General features: G+C 32.1%; 1 protein-coding gene across 1 annotated transcript; it reads left to right on the top strand.

The window, feature by feature from the left end:
- The first annotated feature begins 7,894 nt into the window (after positions 1–7,894).
- On the top strand, positions 7,895–11,342 carry LOC108546751 (protein Red). Its single transcript, XM_017898982.1, is given in 7 exon segments — positions 7,895–8,041; positions 8,101–8,257; positions 8,342–8,567; positions 8,623–8,921; positions 8,998–9,226; positions 9,560–10,168; positions 10,247–11,342. Coding segments are annotated over 7 exon segments (2,709 nt in total). The 5' UTR covers positions 7,895–7,911; the 3' UTR covers positions 11,306–11,342.
- Positions 11,343–13,267: the final 1,925 nt, after the last annotated feature.

The raw sequence follows: 13,267 nt of genomic DNA, 5'->3' as shown, positions 1-13,267 counted from the left end.
ACACCATATATTATATACTATACTTTTTCATTTTGGATATAACAGGTATCTGTGATTAAAGAGACGATTTTAAGGAAAAGGTATGGCTGTATTTTCGAAAAGCACCTGGTTTTGGTTTGTCTATCTTCCTTCCTTTGGCTATTGCCTTCTTCCTTTTTCTAACGCATTCAAGTGTACTTACCTCTTGACAAATCGATTCTTTATTATATATAGTTTTCGATAGATATTTAATAAAGTTCAACATTTTTCTGACACCGGAATTAAAATGTAATATAGTTTGAAAAAAAGACAGGCAGATTTTAAGTAACATATCCTATAGAAATTGGAATTCGATGTCACTATGCGTTATCGGCAATTCGATAATTGGTACTATTACTATCACTACAGAGAAGATGATCGTGTTAGCAATGTTTTATAAATAGATTGCTATGTATAATATCAAATGTTTTCACTAATATCTGGAAAACAATTAAAAATCCGAAACAAAAATTTTATGGGATAGGAGCTAAGGATCTACTCTACCCTACTGCTACTCCATTATATCGCAAGATTTCGTGTTTATCGACCACTGATACTTTTCGGAAAAATATCCGAAAATATTATTAGGTTTTTAATTTTTTCAATTTCTGATCTGTCTTGATTGCACAAATGAATTTCCGTGTCCAAAGTTATTAATAAAATAAATACAAATTTCTTTTCCACTTATTCACAAGATTTTCGAAAATAATTATATTTGCAATGTAAGAAATTTACTTTTACTACTAAAAAGTTACGAATGAACTTTTATGCCGCAACTTTCTAGATAAAACATTTGACAAATATACAAATATATCATTATATCGTTATATTATTATTTAAAAATTAGCGTTAGAATGAACTACTAATATTATAATTCAATAATAAATGGTATCGCAATTTCGAATGAAGTTCAAATAAATTTAAGGAACGACACGATTGACCAGTTTGAATACAATGATCATTTTACACTCTTTTACGAATACGTCAACGTAATATTAATCCACAAATAAATCTCATGAACATATTTAATATGTTGTAAATAAGATTTATAACATTGTATAAATATAATATCTTTATCAAATTTTGATATATATGTAATAATGTTTTACTCTGATTGCAAAATAAAAGTTTATTTACTATTTTTATTGCATAGTACTTTTAAACAATTGAAAATTACTTAGATTTATCATTATAAGTTAATGTAATCGAAAAATGACGCGTTTATAGTTATTTTGTCATTTGACAAAACAAAAGTACATATATCACACAGTTTAGATAAAAAATTAGCGGATCTGTATGAAAAGGGGTTTGCGATCCAAGATCGTCAGTGCTATTGCCCTGTCCACTCTCCAGAAAAGGGTAAACAGAGTTACATATTTTATTTACTACTGCAAGAGTAAGCGAGCTCCGGTTACCGATGAGGAGCGGCGTGAGTGAGGAGCACTCGAGGATAGCACTCGAAGGAGGATAACCGGAATCTCAAATGAAGCGGCCATCCGTGGATAGATAAAGGAGCTGCCCACTTTTAAAAGGGGCAGATCGAGCAGCGAAAGGACAATTTTATGAGGACAGTTTTACGTGAAAGATTAGAGAATACTGAAAAAGAATAAAATATAATCGGCCACCGAGAATTAGAATTATTTAACCCAGCCATCTCCTTTCCTACCTTTACACTACCAAAACGTCATGGGTCTGAGAACAAAGGTCACGCCACAGCAAGGGTAATGTTAGAAAGTTTGGAAGAAAGGAACTGAACTAACAACTCGAATTAGTAAATGGGTTCGAATAACCGGACCCATCGAATGTGCATCGGATACCGAATTATTCAAGACACTTGATTGATAAACCATTACACGATCGAACTGCTTGTTCTTTCAAACTGTTCGGTCTGTGTTTGAACCGTCCGATTTCGTTTCACGCTACTATAAGTTGTTTCGAGTTCTCGGCTCGGTTCGAAATTTGAGCTTTAGTTCGATTCGAATTTCGAAGTACTGGAATATTCGAATTTGCATACGTATCAACACCTCAGTGTCTGTTAAAATGTATGATATCTTTATCCTATCGAAAACATCGCTAACGCCTGAAATTTTAAACGCCTAATCGATGAATTAGGCTTCTCCGTATATATATCGTCGAACCGAATATGTTCGACTGACAATGAACCGAAATGCAAGCACTAATAACTTTAGGATCGTACTTGGAGGGATCGACTAGAATAATATTGCAATGTTTAACAGAACAAAATAATAATTTATTAATAGACTAACGAATTAATATAATAGAATAGTAACTATGCAACGCTTGTCTCGACTGGCCACGCTCTGAAAACTTTCTTACAACTGACTTCTGAGACTGACTTCTACGATTCGCAATTGATAATTTTTAGACTGACAACTGACGACTTTAAACTGACTTCTACGACTGGCTCTAAAACACTGACTTACTCGCATCCTTGTACTCCTATTTAATCTTACACTCTGTCTTCTTTCATATTCAGACTTTCTTTCTCAATTACGCATTTCCTACCTCGGTAGGCCAGGTACTTGAAACACTCAGGATGCATTGGTAAACTTTCGCTTCTTTCTCGCAGTCGACTCTGTCATAAATATATTTTACAATCGATCCTCTTTCACGAGGTCACTTTCGTCTTATGTCCCAAACACTGTTAACATTCTTTCAGGACCGCGCTTGCTCCAATCCTACATAATTGTGAGAGAAGAAGAGGTGTACTTATAGCCATCAAGAATTCCGTACGCTTCTCGATAACCTCGGTTCAACATAACTGTGCTAACATCGAGCATGTTTTTCTCAAGGTTACATCCCCTAACTGTAGTTTCATTCTAGATGCAGTGTGCATTCCCCCAGTTTCCAGTTAATCGTTATTCATCGCTTCCGATGTATCGAAAATCTTTTAACATAATCGTTTGATACCTCGTCCTTTTACGTGGGTTATTACAATATTGCATCTCATTTTAATCTTAGGAGAGATCCTCGGACACACAGTAATGACTGTTATTTTCAATATTATTATTAATACTGTAGGATACCATTTCGGAAAGAAATCGCGAATCGACCATTGCCAACAAAAACAAATTGTAAACCGATCAATATTTTCTAGAAGCAAATGGAAGTTATTTTGTGTAACAAAATTAAGTTGCGCGGTCCCTACGGGGAGGTGAAAGCAGGGTCCTTAGAAATTAATTGTGACCGGCACGAGCATGAGTCACTCGGTGTTGGAAAGAGAGTTAAATTAGAGTGGGTCTCTGTGTGTTTTCGTTGCGTTATCTTTGTTAAGTTAAAATAGTTTTATGAATTTTGTGTTTGTGTTATTCTGTTGTTGTTGTTCTCTCAACTTTTTGGTGTCTCAAAACCAGTTTTCGCCATCCTATAATACCTGTTTTCTTTGCGATTTCAGACAAATTCACAACTATTTAAATACCAGACGATCTCTGTTACACCTGGCTCTTAGCAATGACGATGATATTAGGGAAATAATTTTGTTTCTATCCTTCAGAGAAAAGAAATAACAAAGAAATGAACATGAATTTACATGTGACTTGTACAGTACAGAACAATACAGTTTCAATTCGATTGTCGATTATTTTGATTCGGTGGACTGACAATGCGACTCCTGTTTAAGGCATTTATCTACCAACGAAGTAATTGATCTCTTACACGAATATTTCAATTATGCGATTGAAACTATCTCATTCCGAATTCTTTTCCCGATTCTCTTCCGAGCTTAGAAAAAACAGATTCATAGCAAATATAAATTCTCAGATAGTTACTATGATTATTTATACTTCGATAAAGATTAAATCCGAATAAAAAGCTATGTCGCCGCAATCGATGAGAGTATATGTGTTAACATTAAAGTATTCTGAAAATTTGTGAATTCCAAGAGGAAATCTAATTCCCTTCCTAAGGGACAGATAACACGTTTCCTCTTTGGATGTTAATATCAGCCAAGTTTCGCTGGAGATTGAGAATCTGAGAAAGTCACTTGCATATGATGGGGATACCGCCGATATTTTAAAAAAAATGTAAATACGTATTATCTAGACCTCTGTGGATTATATTTGTAGAGTTTAATTTTACATTTAAATCGCACGTGTTAGGGGGATGGGGTTAGGAAGACGAAAAGTAAAAAACACAAGATCTCTAGTTGTAATAATAATATAATTTTATCATAAAGAGGTCTAATTATAAGTTCTCACACTCTAATACACGCTGTTTATCATTGTCCTTTCTCGCATCTTCAAGCCCTTATTTCAATCTCTCAATTTTCTTCTTTTACTCATTCTTTAACAAGACTCACTCTTTGCTCGCAATCTACACTCCGACATAAATATTCTTTCCACTCCATCCACTTGCATACGTCATCCACGCCGAAAACTTTCATCCCCATATATTTAATTTATCTCTTTCTTCGGCGATTTTCCCTTGGAAATGAACGAATAGCATAATTGCTCTCGTTTTCACAGATGACGATAGGTCTCGACCTGTCGGCTGATGGTGCTTCTAAATACCGTGGTGACATAGTCACCAACTATAGTTAAGCTTTCTTCTCTCGAGTAAATTCTCTCCGATACTCGGCAGAACTTGCAGGTCTACGCGATATATTTCGATTTGAGAAACGCTTTTGACAACGCGAGTCATGGTATTTTGATGGATAAAGTAGCAACTGTGGTCCTTATTTGCTTCGTTCTTCTCGTACCTAATCGGTCGCTCTCAGCTCGTGATAATGAATCTGTCCCACGGGCCTCTCACCTTGGTCTATTTCATTTTATATCTCATTCTTAGCCAATGATCTGAAGGTGTACCGGATAGTTTCTTCCACTTCTGATCCTTGCAACCTGCAGGCGGATATCGATAGTTATCGTATAGTTGGCGTATTGGTGCTCCCGTAACGAGATGGAATTTAACGATAATAAATGTCGCCATTACTGGCCAAATCCGAAGAAAAAAAGATCTTGGCGTTTAGTTCACTGACAGGATGATAATTTTACGTAATTTGAAGTTCGACTTTTTCAAAGTCGTGTAGTGATGTTAAAAATGGATGAATGTTAAAAAAAATGGTACCATATTGTAGCGTGGATGTGGAGTGCCAAGGCTGAATTCGGCTCGAAGTACCACAAAATGTAACGTGGCGTAGGCTGATATTGTATCTCCACGCTCTTCTCAGTGTGTCGCGTCACTTACGAGACACTGAGCACTTCGGTGGTGTAATAAAGCGCAGTTTGTGGTGTATTTACACTTTATTACACGTTTTGATGAGTTGTATGAATGATTTGTGTGTAGAGTGTATCTTCTCCGCCTTTGCCGTTTTCGTCTTGTTTCTTCGTGTTCTAAATACCGTCTTATGTTTTTGACTCCTCAATACCATCTTGTGTTTTCTGTATGACTGCTGACTACCGTCTTGATGTGTTGTGTTTTACTTCTCGCTACCGTCTTGATTTATAATTTGTCGATTCTGAAGAGGAACGGCTAGACGCGTTTTCCACCTATTATTGCCGTCGCAACACATATCATGCCCCATAATCCTAATTTGCTTGGAAAAAAAATTCTTTTTAAAATCAAACTTTTCTAAAATGATTTTTTGTTGCTTTTAGTTGCTTTTTGTTGCTTTTTGTTGCTTTTTGGCGCATCGGTCCCACAGTGCATCGCTCTAACTATAGAATTTGGGCCCCGTGAGAAACTCATCCGATTCACGCTAGACGACAAAAGTATATATGTAATTTGTAATCAATTCTTTATATCTTTTTCTCTACTTACTAGTAACCGCATGCAAGTAATGTTTATGACTTCATCTTTATACATACATATATATATATATACGTATCTATGTACTTATAGGATTCTATTCATGACTAAATAAAATGTATTTGCTTGTTTTAAAACAACTGTTTATTTGGAAAATACTAATTATTAGAGAAGAAAAACGCATGGAAATTGATAGGAACGAGTAAATACGACATGTTTTTAAGAAAATCTTTTAAAAATTTTCAAAATTACTATCGAAAAATTAAAATTATATACTATCGTTTATATTCTAATAAGTATAGTTCGAATACCTAATTTGCAAATTATTACACAAAAGATCCAGTTACCACACCAGGATATTTTGTAACTATTATGACCCACAATGGGTTTATGAAAATATCGCAGAATCTTCACTTTTCTAATAATAATATTCAAAATATAGATAAGTCACTAAGAAAAATAAGAAAAATTTCTGATATCGTAAATAAAAATTTTATACATTTTTATAAGCCATATAGGAATATTTCAATTGATAAATCGTTAACGAAATGTAAAAGTCGATTACGCTACAATTGACAGTGACAGTGACAAATACAATTCACACAATTCAATATACAATTTTTGTATGTACAACGTGATTTGCATGACAAACTCGTATGTCAAAAATAAATGCATTTAATGACAGTATAGTATGGATGAGCATATATGTATGTATGGTATGTAATATTCATTGTACGATGTGATTAAAAATCTTTATTCAAGGTTATATAATTAATCATTCATCAATTCTTCGATCATTATTGTCAATTTCTTAGGTATATAAAAAATTAATATTTTTCATAACATCGAATTTATACATATCACATGAAAGCAGTTCATAGATCAAATATAAATACGAAATACTAAATTAGAATGTATGAATAAAAAAAACATTGGCATTTAATTAGACCAATAATTACAAAAATAGCTAAAATAAATTAAAGAATAGACATATCAAGAAACATTAAAAACAAAAGCACATTCTAATTTCTTTAAATCGCCTGAAAATTAATTTTAATACAGTATGAAGTTCTTAATTTATATCATTTCTTATTTATTTTGATCCTGCTTACAAGCATTATTGTTCAATTTGACAAAATTTAGATATGCTTTACTATGTTATAAATTATATAGTTATTTTTTATAAATGAAAATTTATTTTTATCTTAAAAATAGAATACTGTATATACTTTGAATACACACTTCGTCGGCAACATTGCGAGTGATACGGAAATGGTAAGGAAATGCTAAAGTGTAGTGCTCCTGGAAACCGAACCGAGAAAATACATAAAATATGGTTTATTCTATACCTCATTTATGTTTATATGCATAATAAATATTAACGGCAAATTGTCATCAATTTTTAAAATATTATATAATATACGTGCATATTTATTTACATAAGAATTTAACAAAAGAGGGTCTTTGTAAAAACCTATTTATCAACTTTGGTTGAATTAAATATACCTTAATTCCCAAATTCCCAAATTCACCGCTATAAATCGTAAATCACATAATGAAAGCTCTGATATGATTTATTTTGTACAATCGGTATTTCAGAATTTGAAAAACGAATTCTCATAAGGTAATAGATTTATATTACATTTTGTTTGAAGTGATGATAAATCTATTCTATACTTTGTCTGTGACTAAACAAAACTATCTATACTAAATATACTGTTGATAAGATAAGATTTATAATTTATCATAGTACGTTCATTGGACTCGATATCTTGTTAAATTTTTCCACAAACCAGATAAGATTACTCGTGTTAAGTAAATGCAAATGTATTATGGAATGCTATTTGTGTTGCATTTACTATTTTACTGAAATATCGTATATGATTACATATTAGATAAATTTGAAATAAAAATAGTTCATTTATTATGTTTACAATTGATTTAATTAACTTTATTAATATCTATAGATTATGATATACCTATTACTAAGCAATATTGTATTGAAACAATATTATAAGTATATACAACCTACCATCATAGAGATATATCCCCTCTTTGCCTATGGATAAAGATCCATCCAGGTCATGAATACTCTGTATTATTCAGTAGCTCCTTGATTATATTTCAAACATGAAGGTTATATTAGCTGTCTATTTAGTTATATGTGGTTGCTTAATACTTTGTAGAGAAGCTTCTACTTCTAATGGTAATATTCCTTTGGTAGTTATTACCTGGAATTATGAAGATGCTGCACAACGAGGTAATTATTTTTAACGTCATAAAAATAATAATCATAGTATAATAACAGTTTCATTATAGCATGGAATATTTTGAACACTGAAAGTAGAAGTGCCTTGGATGCCATAGAAGAAAGTTGTAGTTTATGTGAACAACAGAGATGCAGGAAAACTGTTGGATATGGGGGCAGTCCAGATGAGTCTGGTGAAACAACTTTAGATGCACTAATTATGGATGGGTACATTTGCGATACAGTTGCACGCATATTTTACACAACATATTCCTTTTTATTAAAATATTTACTTAAAAAATACTTACTTAGGGTGACCATGGATGTAGGTGGTGTAGGACTATTAAGAAATGTTAAAAATGCGATTTCAGTCGCTCGCAAAGTTCTGCATAACACAAAACATTCTTTAATTGGTGGAGAATTGGCAACAAAATTTGCAGTTGAAATGGGATTTAAGGAAGAATCTTTACAAACTGAAGAATCAAAGAAAATGTGGTTAGATTGGAAAGCAAACAACTGCCAGCCTAACTATTGGAAGGTAAATTATCTTTAATATAAATAATAATTCTTCATGTAAACCTATATTTTTCTAGAATGTAGCTCCAGACCCAAGAAAGAGCTGTGGTCCCTATCATTCACAAGATACCATGTTAAATAATTCAAAAGAACATGAGTCATATGTAAATGAAGAAAACCACGATACGATCGGAGTTGTAGCTATAGATTTAAGTGGGCATATAGCAGCTGGTACATCGACAAATGGTGCCAGAAATAAAATTCCTGGTCGCATTGGAGATTCTCCCATAACTGGTGCAGGTGCATATGCTGACCAAAATGTTGGTGCTGCAGCTGCAACTGGTGAGGGAGACATCATGATGCGTTTTTTACCAAGGTAAAAGGATAATTCAGTGGATTAAACAACTTTTTCCACATATTTTATAATTTCCTAAACTAGATATATCCTTTAGTTTCTTGGCTGTAGAAGAAATGCGTCGAGGTGCTACTCCTAATGATGCTGCAACCACAGCAATTAGCAGGATTGCTGAACACTATCCTACATTCACTGGAGCAGTGATTGCAATAAACAAAAATGGAGAATATGGAGCCGCATGCAATGGAATCACTCGTTTTGTACATTATGTAGCCAATCCTACATTAGGAAAGGCTACAATCCATTATGTTGATTGCATAGATACTGTAAAACAAGTTTTTAATATTTAAAGCAATTAGTACTTATAATTTTTCCTACTTCTGGAAAATTATTATTATTTTGGTATAAAATAAAATTTGAAAAATTAAAAAATGTTGATATAGTGTATTATTACCCGAAAGAATCAATAAGAATTAGAAATTCAATCTGATTTTTCTAATTCGAAGAATTTGAATTAAAAGGTCTTAAACCGCTTTCCGCTAGATGACAGTACCACTGCAATATTTGTTGATGGATATTTGTGTAATGATATTTATCCAAACAAGTCTATGATAAATATTAATTTTAAAAGAATGTTTAAATATTAACATTTATGTAAGGTGCATATTTCAATCTATACTCTCGAAACTTCGCTTTGTTTTCGTTTCTTATAAAAATTTCGTTATTGTCAACAAACTAACCTCAATCTTTCAGAAAACTTATGTACAATAATCAAAATGCCAGAAACAATGGAAGAAGATATGGGAATGTCCGTTCGTTTAACGAACGATGATTTTCGGAAACTGTTAATGACACCAAGAGCATCTGTTCCTTCTTCAACTCCAGCTTCTATACCTGGGACTGCTCGAGATGCCAGTGCAAAGACTGCACAAACTCCAAATGTCAGTGGTGGTAGTCGTGCTGAACTTCGGAGAAAGAAGAAAAGCTTTTATGCCAAATTGAAGAAACAGGAAGAGGATAAAATGGCAGAATTGGCAGAGAAGTACAGGGACAGAGCTAGAGAACGTAGGGACGGCACAAACCAAGATTATCAAGCAGAGGATCCAATGAATAGTGCTAGTGCATATCGTGCTGTTGCACCAGATTTAAAATCAGGAATGGATGCAGCTGAACGTAGGAGGCAAATGATTCAACAATCCAAATTTTTGGGTGGTGATATGGAACACACTCATTTAGTAAAAGGATTAGATTATGCTCTTCTTCAAAAGGTAAATGTCTAGAATAAAAATACCTTCATTTGTTTTATAAAAATAAAGATATATTAAGAATAATATTCTATTTTACAGGTACGTAGTGAAATAGAAGCAAAGGAGCATGGACAGGAACAAGAAATGGAAAAGTTAGTAAAGCCAAAGGATAAAAAGGATAAAAAGGAAGGAGAAAAGAAGGACGATGAAATGCAATTTAAAACCAAAATAGGGCGCAATGTTTATAGAACAATTATGACTATGAAATCCAAACAGATTGAAAGAAACGAACTATTCACTCCTGGTCGCATGGCTTATGTAATAGAACTGGACGACGAAAATACGGACGTGGATATACCGACTACTCTAATTAGGAGTAAAGCAGATGTACCTACCATAGACAATACTCCTACCTTAACAACAAATGACATTGTAATAAATAAACTGGCACAAATTTTATCTTACCTTCGTCAAGGAAATCGTCATGGGAAAAAAGGAAAAAAGAATAAAGATGGAAGGTCCAAACCTGATGATATGAATGATATGGATATTGCTCCAAGACCACAAAATGAAAGTATCTATGGAGACATTGGTGATTATGTCCCAACAATTGGTAAGAAAGATCCAAATCAACCAAGGGAGAAGAAGAAAGGTTCTTACTTTGATAAGCCAGACAACAGTTTGGACACAGATGATAAAGTGAACACTCCACAATTACCAACCATTACACCTTCCAATTCAGATAGTAATGCTCCGAAAAAAGGTGCACTCCTTAATAAATTGGCTGCAGAGCCAGAAGGTTATGCAGAATGTTATCCAGGTTTGGATGAGATGCAAGATGCTATAGACGATTCGGATGATGAAGTAGATTATACCAAAATGGATCTTGGCAATAAAAAAGGTCCTATTGGTAGATGGGATTTTGATACACCTGAAGAGTACAGTGAATATATGAACAACAAAGAAGCTTTGCCAAAAGCAGCGTTTCAGTATGGCGTAAAAATGGCTGATGGGAGGAGAACAAGGAAGTATAATAAAGAAAAGAACGAGAAAGCTGAATTAGACAGAGAATGGCAGAAAATTCAAAATATTATGAACAAAAGAAAGCCTACAACAGTGTTGGATGGAGCATCAGAGTTCAAAGTCCCTCGATATTAAATGTTCAAATAATTTGTATAAGTTTCTTTATAATTAAGAAGGTATTCTACTGTAAAATGCGTTTTCTTAAGCCTCTTTTGGCTCTTTCTCTGAAAAACTATATAATTTTTATAGATAAAATATGTAACTAAAGTTACATGATTATATAACTTTTATTGCCAGCATTTTACATATATTTATCCATATTTCAGTAATATTTTCAAGCGTTTTAAAGATAGATACTTAATATTGGTGGTAGCATAAAAACTGGATTACTTGCTTAAAAAAAAAATGTTCTCAAGGCTTCCGTGGTTTCAGTTATCTTGCTTGCTTAAATAAAAGAAACCAAAATGTTTTTAAATTACGACGAATTTGACTATAGTAAATACTAAAATGAAATAAAACATACAAAAATCAAAAATGTGACGACAGTTTGAAATTAAACTATTATTGTTTATTAAATTTTTACACTTTCGTAGGCTAAAAGAAATCAAAAAAATAATTATATTGATTTAATTCTAACATAAAGGGTATGAGATATCACGTATTTCGTTAAAGATACAAAGATTCAAGCATATAAAAATTGTAACAACTGATGGCTTTAAATGAATTCGTTTTGGAATCAAAATTCAAAATCCAATAAATTTAGGAATTCATTGGTATTTTATATTTATATTTCTAAATAAATTATTCAAGATATATAATATTCCTCTTGAATAAATTATTCAAAATACATTCTAAAATAATATATAATCAGCGTGCAATATCCAAGTTTTCTTGAAATCATAACGTTGCCATCTATCTGCAGTACATATTCCGTGATATCGTTAATGATCATTCAAAGAGCTGTAATTTTGTTAATTTTAAAAGTTCAAATATAGAATTGAACTCTAGATATTTCAAGGGTTATTCCCTTTACTTTAAGAAATATGTAAAAAGAATTGTTTTTTTTTTCCGTCAAAGGTTAACAGTGGAATGCCTCAGTAATGTTATTCTATTAAAATAATAAAATAACAGAATATATAAATATATAAATATATAATATAATCGATTTATTCGTAATTATTACTTGTACAAAATGTAATGAAAGACTGTACAATATTTTAGAAACGGCATTATTTCTAATACTCCTTTCTGAAATTACGTTGTTAACATTATAAGTTACAATCAAAGACTTATATAATTTTTGTCTTCATCTCGGCCAAAGATCTAGAAGTTCGTGACCTAAAACCGATTAAAACCAGTACAAAACTGGTCGTGTAAACATCTTATCGGTGGCCTATGACCAATCAATATGGGGGAATCTTTCATTCAAGCTTGTTCAAACTGGTTAAAACTTGCAATTAACGATAATTGGTCTAAAAGAATCGTCAATTCGCAATATGTTTACGGATTTAGTACATTGCGTATGTCAATGTAACCGTAAAGATTGAATAATAAATTCGATTTGAATTCTAAGAATGTCTTTTTATTCGCGATAAAATATAATTTTAACTTCAAATATTAGCATTAGTAAACGTGTTAATTAATCAAAAATATGTTAAACGATTTGAATTTTTAAAAAAAGATCATTAGTGTCTAATTTTTTTTTGTATTATTATTAGTCATTTTTCCCTTTTAAAGAATTATTATACGGTGTATCAATTACAACATTATCACATCATTATTATATCATTATCGCATCATTGTCAATATCATTGTCATATCAATAATAAGAGTCATGTAACAAGATTAACAATGTCATATCACTCTTATGCATTTTTTTATTTATCATCAACGAATAATATCGTTGCCAAAATATTCGGATTTTATTAATAATCCTTATATGTATTTCAATAATTAATAAATTATATAATTACTTAATCGTATTATTTGCTTCTTATGTATACCAGAATTAGAATACCTCTTATCTAAATGATCATTGACTTCCAATACACAAATTATTGAAGTACTAAATCATTACCCTGTTATTTAATATCCGCC

Source organism: Eufriesea mexicana, unplaced genomic scaffold (genome assembly GCF_001483705.2).
Source record: "Eufriesea mexicana isolate 0111107269 unplaced genomic scaffold, ASM148370v2 scaffold757, whole genome shotgun sequence".
Classification (NCBI taxonomy): Eukaryota; Metazoa; Arthropoda; class Insecta; order Hymenoptera; family Apidae; genus Eufriesea; species Eufriesea mexicana.
The sequence above is the reverse complement of the archived record's forward strand: the minus strand, read 5'-3'. Positions and strand labels throughout refer to the sequence as shown.